The sequence below is a fragment of the Chiloscyllium plagiosum genome, chromosome 26 (genome assembly GCF_004010195.1).
Source record: "Chiloscyllium plagiosum isolate BGI_BamShark_2017 chromosome 26, ASM401019v2, whole genome shotgun sequence".
Classification (NCBI taxonomy): Eukaryota; Metazoa; Chordata; class Chondrichthyes; order Orectolobiformes; family Hemiscylliidae; genus Chiloscyllium; species Chiloscyllium plagiosum.
In genome coordinates this window covers 47,354,521-47,363,605 of record NC_057735.1, presented here as the reverse complement: position 1 = coordinate 47,363,605, position 9,085 = coordinate 47,354,521, and the positions used below count along the sequence as shown (strand labels likewise).

The 9,085-nt window shown below is 49.0% G+C and overlaps 1 protein-coding gene across 2 annotated transcripts in view; it reads right to left on the bottom strand.

Annotated features, from left to right (window-relative positions):
• LOC122562994 (BTB/POZ domain-containing protein KCTD20-like) overlaps positions 1-9,085 on the bottom strand; it is a 30,385-nt gene that overhangs the window by 13,973 nt on the left and 7,327 nt on the right. For both annotated transcript variants that reach the window (XR_006315462.1, XM_043716294.1), the window contains exons 2-4: positions 6,616-6,812; positions 4,271-4,571; positions 2,434-2,536 (exon numbers count right to left, since the gene is read on the bottom strand). Coding sequence is in view for 1 of the 2 variants with exons in the window: in XM_043716294.1 (XP_043572229.1) it covers positions 2,434-2,536; positions 4,271-4,571; positions 6,616-6,812 (601 nt within the window). In the remaining variant the exon portion in view is untranslated. The remainder of the gene's footprint in view (positions 1-2,433; positions 2,537-4,270; positions 4,572-6,615; positions 6,813-9,085) is intronic.

Sequence of the window (9,085 nt, the reverse complement as noted above, 5' to 3'; positions counted from 1 at the left end):
CAGTATTCCAGTAAAGATCAGTATTCCAATAAAGGCCAGTATTCCAGTAAAGACCAGTATTCCAATAAAGACCAGTATTCCAGTAAAAGCCAGTATTCCAATAAAGGCCAGTATTCCAGTAAAGATCAGTATTCCAATAAAGGCCAGTATTCCAATAAAGACCAGTATTCCAATAAAGACCAGTATTCCAATAAAGGCCAGTATTCCAATAAAGGCCAGTATTCCAGTAAAGACCAGTATTCCAATAAATATCAGTATTCCAGTAAAGATCAGTATTCCAATAAATATCAGTATTCCAGTAAAGGCCAGTATTCCAATAAATATCAGTATTCCAGTAAAGGCCAGTATCCAGTAAAGGCCAGTATTTCAATAAAGACCAGTATTCCAGTAAAGGCCAGTATTCCAATAAAGACCAGTATTCCAGTAAAGACCAGTATTCCAGTAAAGCCCAGTATTCCAATAAAAGCTAGTATTCCAATAAAGAGGTGGGGAGAGAGTAGCCTGGAGTACAGTGGGTGAGTGGGGGAGGAGATGAAGGTGATAGGTCAGGGAGGAGATGGTGGAGTGGATAGGTGGAAAATGAGCTAGGCAGTTCGGATAAGTCCGGACAAGTCAAGGGGACTGGAAGTTTGAAACTAGGATGAGGTGGGAGAGATTTATTAGCCATGTCTGAACCTGCTGTTTAGCTCTGCCTGGTGCTGCCCCTAGCACGCTGCCCAGTCCCCCTCATGGTTGCTGCCCCGGGTTTGATGTTCATCGGCTGAGCCACGAGACAACGGCTCGTGGTGGGAAAACAATTCTGCTGCTTCCCAATGACCCAGTGGGCCCTCATGGAGGCCCAGCTTTGAGCTGCTGGGTTTGATGTCAGTCTGTCCCACTCAGAGAAACACAGCATCATGGAGAACTCTTGCAATGTGAAGATGGGAATTTGGCTCAATGAGGATTATACAGTGGGCACTCCTGCCAACAATGCTGCTTCTGTGATCGTTAGAATGGTGACGACCAAGTCAAGTGGACTCTGCCCCTCACAATGAATCTCCCAGCAGGAACTGCACATCCATTCCAGCAGCCGTGTCCTTCAGTGTATGGCTAGTTGTGATAGGGATGGACACTGAGGGCTCAGAGCCTGGGGTGTCTGGGACCAGAAGTGCCATTTTAAGGTTGAGATGAGGAGGACCTTCCTCTGAGGGTGGAGAGCCCTTGGAACTCCTTGCTGCAGAGAGCTGTCGGGACAAAGCCCTTGTGTATATTTGAGACAGACAAATGGTCACTTGGGGAATGAAGGATTATGGGGAAAATGCGGGAAAGGGGAGGTGGGGAATGTCAGATCCTATAAAATGGTGGAACAGACTCAAAGGCCCTGATCCTATTTCTTATGGAAGCCATCTTCAGCCCCTCTTGCATATTAAACAGAGGAGCACTGATTGGTCAGCCGAGGGAGGACAGTACATGGTTTCCTTGCCCATATCTGACCTTGGGTGGTGAGACCACACAGGGCCCAGAGGTGGCTCTCCCAACTGCTCATCCCCCCTGGTTGGTGTGTCTCTGCCAGTGAGATTGGACATTCGGAGGGATGGGCGGGAGGAGTCTATAACACTGGTTAATAATCAGAGCCACAGAACTATACCATTTTATAACTTTGTTGTGTTATAAATTATAGCATAGACTTGTATTTAAGAGTTTGTGCCATTGTCTTTACCCACTGTCCAAGTTAGAAATAGCTCTTTATTTCCTTTATTCCAATTAATTTTAATTTTAAACCACAGTGTCTCACAGTTTTATAATTCACTTGTGTTGCTACAGTTTTAATATCATTGTGTCGTTATCTTAGAATTTGTTGTTCATTGTATTTGATTTTCTGCAAAAGGATAAGAAAGAATAAGGGGACCATGGGCTACAGGGAAAAGGCAGGCATTGAGGATTATCACATCAGCTCCATGATCTCACGGAGTCTAATTAGAGTGGTGCTGGAAAAGCACAGCAGGTCAGGCAGCATCTGAGGAGCAGGAAAATCGACGTTTCAGGCAGGAGCCCTTCATCAGGATTTCCTCCCTTGGCTGACCAATCAGTGCACCTCTGTGTTCAGGTGTGTGAGAGAGAGTGAGAGAGAGAGAGAGTGAGAGAAGAGTGAGAGAGAGAGTGAGTGAGAGAGAGAGAGTGAGAGAGAGTGAGAGAGAGAGAGAGATAATTGATTAGCCATTCCTGTTGATGGAGTGAATGAGGTAAGTTACAGGACAGGAACAGACAGCAAAATCCTGGGGTATAACAGCAACAGCACATCTCCCCCCCTCAACCCCGGCCTTCCTACTGCAATCTGGGCATCACACTCTCCCCAACAAAGATGAATCTTTCCTGATGGGTTTTCCTGGTGCACGGTGCCAAATGCCAGTCTGGGATAGGGGTGTTACTGAACACAGTGAAGGGTGAACTCACCAGAACTGCACGGAACACCGTGGAACTGAGACCCTCAGCGATCTCGTGCTCGCCTTTCTGCTTCGGCTGGGTGACCTTATGGTCTTGGCCGGAGGTGAACATTCTGGGGGAGAAAAGACCAAATCCTTTACAGACAGAAGGATATTCCCAGGGACAGCAAGCAGCCACCATTTCCCCTTCCCGCTCCTCCATCCCTCACAATGCTGTCCTCCATCAGGACTGTACCTCACTGCAATGGATTCTCATCCATCTCCCTTCCCCCACCAGACAGGGTGAGGCACTACGCCCTGGGATCCCAGGGCAACACATCGCAACGCAGACCGGGACTGAGACAGGGGCCTGTGTAATAATACAGCATAACACAGGTCGGGACTGAGACAGTGGCCTGTGTATTTATACAGCATAACACAGATCGGGATTGAGACAGTGGCCTGTGTATTTATACAGCATAACACAGACCGGGACTGAGACAGGGGCCTGTGTATTTATACAGCATAACACAGACAAGGATTGAGACAGGGGCCTGTGTATTTGTATTGTATAACATAGACTGGGACTGAGACATGAGCCTGTGTATTTATACAGTAGAACGCAGACTGGGACTGAGACAGGGGCCTGTGTATTTATACAGTAGAACGCAGACCGGGACTATAACATAGACTGGGACTGAGACATGAGCCTGTGTATTTATACAGTAGAACGCAGACTGGGACTGAGACAGGGGCCTGTGTATTTATACAGTAGAACGCAGACTGGGACTGAGACAGGGGCCTGTGTATTTATACAGTAGAACGCAGACCGGGACTGAGACAGGGGCCTGTGTATTTATACAGTAGAACACAGACCAGGACTGAGACAGGGGCCTGTGTATTTATACAGTAGAACGCAGACCGGGACTGAGACAGGGGCCTGTGTATTTATACAGTAGAACGCAGACCGGGACTGAGACAGGGGGCTGTGTATTTATACAGTAGAACGCAGAGCGGGACTGAGACAGGGGCCTGCGTATTTATACAGTATAACGCAGACCGGGACTGAGACAGGGGCCTGTGTATTTATACAGTATAACGCAGACTGGGACTGAGACAGGGGCCTGCGTATTTGTACAGTATAACGCAGATCGGGACTGAGACAGGGGCCTGCGTATTTATACAGTATAACGCAGACCGGGACTGAGACAGGGGCCTGTGTATTTATACAGTATAACGCAGACCGGGACTGAGACAGGGGCCTGTGTATTTATACAGTATAACGCAGACCGGGACTGAGACAGGGGCCTGTGTATTTATACAGTATAACGCAGACTGGGACTGAGACAGGGGCCTGTGTATTTATACAGTATAACGCAGACCGGGACTGAGACAGGGGCCTGCATATTTATACAGTAGAACGCAGACCGGGACTGAGACAGGGGCCTGTGTATTTATACAGTATAACGCAGACTGGGACTGAGACAGGGGCCTGTGTATTTATACAGTAGAACGCAGACCGGGACTGAGACAGGGGCCTGTGTATTTATACAGTATAACACAGACCGGGACTGAGACAGGGGCCTGTGTATTTATACAGTATAACGCAGACCGGGACTGAGACAGGGGCCTGCATATTTATACAGTAGAACGCAGACCGGGACTGAGACAGGGGCCTGTGTATTTATACAGTATAACACAGAGTGGGTTGTGATGCCGGAGCTTCGAGCCTGTGATGCTCCATTTCATTTGTCGATGTGGCATTGCCCAGCTGAGATAGACAGTGAGGGCCTGGTATGTTCGATGTTCAGTGCTCCATGTTTTCCAAAGGGAGCGTTGGAGAGTATCTGATTGTCGGGAATACGTACCGGCCTAGCAGGGTATCAGGGTGCGCTCTGAAGATAGCAGGATCAACCACAAACCGTGTCTTATCAACAATCAGCACCACTCGCTCACAGGCCTTTCCTGATCCGCTGCTGTCCTCCCTCACAGGATCCACTAGGCCTTTACCCATTGCAGCCTTCTGGCCTGAGTGGGCATTGTGCCAGGGGGTACAGCCTGGCTGGAAAAGGGCACAGCCCTGGTTATCCTGTGTCCTGTAAACAGAGGAGGGGCCTCCTTTCCAAGGATGGGAGCTGGTGTTCTGACAGATCCGCCCCAGGTCAGGATCTAGAAGGAGAGAGAAAATGGAGTGGATTACTTTGATATGACAGGGTTCCTTCATAAGCAGAGGGCAGGTAGGGTTGGGACTGACTGCTATCCGTACTCCTGCTACCCCAACGGCTGCTATCTCGACTGACGTTATCCCGACTGACTGCTATCCCGACTGACGTTATCCCGACTGCTGCCAGTCTCCACCTGAGACGATTCAGGGAGTGAGTGTTTATTCAGTAATAGTTTCGAAAGGTGGTGTCAGTGCGATACAGTAGGCTCTGCCCACACCGTCCAGGCTAACAGTGGCTGGGAAGGGGTCTTCCGGAACGTTCTGACACTGCAGAGTGCAAGGCGGTTCCCTCAGCGTCTCTGGGATGCTGCAGCTTGCTGGGCAGGAAGCACATTGCAAAGTTACTCCTTCCATTGGGCAGCACGGTGGCTCAGTGGTTAGCACTGCTGCCTTGCAGAGCTAGGGACCTGGGTTCAATTCCAGCCTCAGTCTGGGTGGAGTTTGCACGTTCTCCCCGTGTCTGCGTGGGTTTCCTCCGGGTGCTCTGGTTTCCTCCCACAGTCCAAAGATGTGGATTGGCCATGGAAAATTGCCCAGTGTTCAGGGATGTGTAGGCTGGGGTAAACGTAAAGGGCTAGGTCTGGATGGGTTATCTTCAGAGGGTCAGTGTGGACTTGTTGGGCCGAATGGGCTGTTTTCACACTGTAGGGATTCAATGATGATTTTATGATTCTACATTGGCACTGACTCAGGGGCAGCCTGTCCCAGCTCTCTCAGTGCCAGGCTGTGAGCGTGACCCATCCCGGGGTGAGGGGGTCAGGGGTATCACCGAAGGGAGACCCTAGCAGGGTGCTCCCAGCAGCCCCTTCGGACTGGCTGAGGGGAGAGGGACATATCGGTCACTGAAGGCTGTTCCAACCCCATCCTGCCACTTTTCAACAGTTGGCGTGTGTTGGGCAATCTCAGGGCTGGCCTTCTTTCGACAGCTGGTCACCTCCTCCCTCCTGAGAGCCCAGCTTTGGGGTCTCACTCCCATTTGTAGAGAGCTCTCCATTTGAAGGATGGACACAAAATACGGCAGATATCTGAGAAATCTGAGATAAAGACAGAACATGCCGGAGAAACTCAGCAGGTCTGGCAGTGCCTGTGGAGAGAGATAATGTTGAGTCTGGTGTGATGCCCCTTCAGAACTCCATTTCCAGAATAGAGGAGCAACATTAACTCTGTTTCTCTCAACAATCATACAGGGCAAGAGGGATAAATACAAAACACTGGGTCTTTGCTTGGCACGGTGGACAGAGGTCACCTCACAGTTCAAGGTTGAAGGTTCAAGTGTCACTTTCAAGCAAACCCACTCTCGTGATTCGTGTGTTTAATCCAAGCTGCCACTCTAGAACAGGGGCGGCACGGTGGCTCAGTGGTTAGCACAGCTGCCTCACAGCGCCAGGGTCCCAGGTTCGATTCCAGCCCTGGGTCAACTGTCTGTGCGGAGTTTGCACATTCTCCCCGTGTCTGCGTGGGTTTCCTCCGGATGCTCGGTTTCCTCCCACAGTTCAAAGATGTGCAGGTCAGGGTGGATTGGCCATGATAAATTGCCTGTAGTGTTAGGTGCATTAGTCAGGGGGAAGTGGTTCTGGGTGGGTTACTCTCCAGAGGGTTGGTGTGGACTTGTTGGGCTGAAGGGCCTGTTCCCACACTGTAGGGAATCTAATTTACTGAGAGAGTGCTGCACTGCTTGAGGAGTGGTCTGTCAGAGAGTATGTTAAATCAAGGCTCGGTCTGCCCTCTCACGTCGATATAAAGGATCCCTCATGTTATTCTGAAAAGAGGCAGAGGGCCTGTATCCTCAGTTTGAGACCAATATTTATCCCTCAGTCAGCAACACAGCAAGCCAGTAATTTGCCACATTGCAGTGTGTGGGAGATTGCTGGGTACAAATTCACCGACATGATTGCAACATGGTGTGGCGGCTGGAACAAGCCTTGGAAACCCCTGACGGGAAGACGCAACCTGTCACCTGTCTTTCTGGAGAAAGATGGAGAGGCATACCCAAGCTCTGCTGCCTGATGGGGTTCATCATGTTGCGGAAACACAGAGGGAGATTGCTGTTGTCTTGCTGGTGACGGTGAAAGGCTTCCCCGACGAGCTGCGAAGGATAGGGACTCCGGTCAATCACTGCACAGTTCCCGCGAAGACCCGCTCGGGGGCTGCGCTCTATCGCCGGTCTCGGGGAACGGGACAGCGGCCTGTGGGACAGAGGAGACAAGCTGAAGCTCAGAGGCAGGAATGAAACCAAGAGCAGCGTTCTTTCAGAGGCAGCCCGAGAAGAGGTACCAGGGCATGGGTGAGCTGCCTGCAGGGAGCCAGGGCATTAATGGGGCACCATCCGGACATGGCACATTGCACGCTGACTGAGTCGCAGCACCAGCCTCCCTGCAGGACTCAGTACAGAAACCGCGTCTGCTTCCCCAACAGCTCCCCCAGGGGCAACAATCACTTACTAATCCTTTCAAAAACCGAGATATGTTCACTCCATGGTCTTCATTAATGACTGAAAGGGAACAGTAAGAGGAAGTGAAACATTCTAATGTAAGATAACACCAGCAACGCTACACTACTCTGTCCATCTACTCTCCCTGCACTCCCTGGGGCAGGCTAATCCACAGTTTAAACCATATCACTCAAGCGCTGTTTACAGACTGTAAAGAACAAGGTTTAGCTTTATTCAAATTATATCGTCACAAGGGATAGGCATTTTAAGATTTGCACTTGTGTGTCTGAGGCGTGATGGCTGTCTATTTTCATAACGTGCATTTGAAAAGTGATCAAACCCAAGGTGAACGATTCAGTGCATTATAAAAAAGGGGAAAGGAATAAAATGTGCTGTTCCTTAGCAACAGGGATCCAATTCCTGTGTAGAGAAAAGCACAGCAATCCAGGAAGTCAGTCAGTGTGGAGTATTCCGTGGGGAGTATGGGAATGTGGGACACCTGGGTTATGGAACTTAGACAGTTGCACTCAAATTAAAGATATAGCAAGTTTAGTTTGAGCTTGTTTTAGGGTACGGGGGACAGATACCAGGTGGAAAGGAATGAGACATCAAGTGATTACAGAGAAATTCACCAAAAGGGAACTGGGTGTAGCTGTATCAGTCCAACCCTGAGCAAGGATCCTTAGTGAGGAGAAGGGGATGCCCAAATGTTTTAAGGATATGGCTGGGAGATAGGGGTTAAAGGAGATTAAACTCTATTCTGATGTCAATAATTAAAATCTTCAAACTTATATTGACTGAAATCAACACTTTATTCCTGCTCCTCAGATGCTGCCTGAACTGCTGTGCTCTTCCAGCACCACTAATCCAGAACCTGGTTTCCAGCATCTGCAGTCAGTGTTTTTACCTACTTTATTCCTCATGTTCAGCTTATATTGGCAGACCCATGGGAGCAATTTCAGCCATTGACCTCCAGATACTAACAGAAGTGACAATCTAACAAGCCAGTCCCTCACTCGGGCACTGGACGTCTCCAGCACTGTACTGGCATCAGGGGAGCTTAGACCCAGATCACACACACCCCCTCATATACAGGCACAATGTCTATACACACACACATCAAATACAGGCACAATGTCTATACACACACACACACACCCATCAAATACAGGCACAATGTCCATACATACACACCCCGTCAAATACAGGGCACACAGTGTCGACACACACACACGCAACCTCAAATACAGGCACAATGTCCACACAACCCCCTCAAATTCAGGCATAATGTCCACACACACACGCACAGTCAAATACAGGCACCGTATCCATCTACACACCGACCCTCAAGTACAGACACACTGCACGTACATGTACACTTACTCACACACAGATCTCAAATACAGACACAGTAATAAATATTAATTCTGCTTAAGTACAGAAATCTGCCCATGTTTTCTATTATCCTGGGTCAGAAAGATAAGGGAAATTGGGGAATTGTACATATTTTAAACATCTTTAACTGTTGCGACAATGCCAGGTCGTGGTTACCAACACAACACCCCAGTGAGGCAGAACAACCCATTGAACTTCAGTCAGGGTTGGTTCTGGCTCTCTGCATTCTGTTGTTAATTACACTGCTTGGCTCCTCCATGCACTTTTGATACAATCATGACATGCAATCCCAGACCCATTTCCAAATTCCTTCAAAACCTCCGGACAAATCCCGTCAGAGCCTGACAAATCTAAGACCTTTAACCCTCAAAGATCAGCAAGGCGGCCTTTGTGTGGAGCCGCAGAAAATGGAGGAGATACTAAATGAGTATTTTGCATCAGTATTTACTGAGGGAAAGGAGATGGAAGATATAGACTGTAGGGAAATAGATGGTGACATCTTGCAAAATGTCCAGATTACAGAGGAGGAAGTGCTGGATATCTTGAAACGGGTAAAGGTGGATAAATCCCCAGGACCTGGTCAGGTGTACCCTAGAACTCTGTGGGAAGCTAGGGAAGTGATTGCTGGGCCTC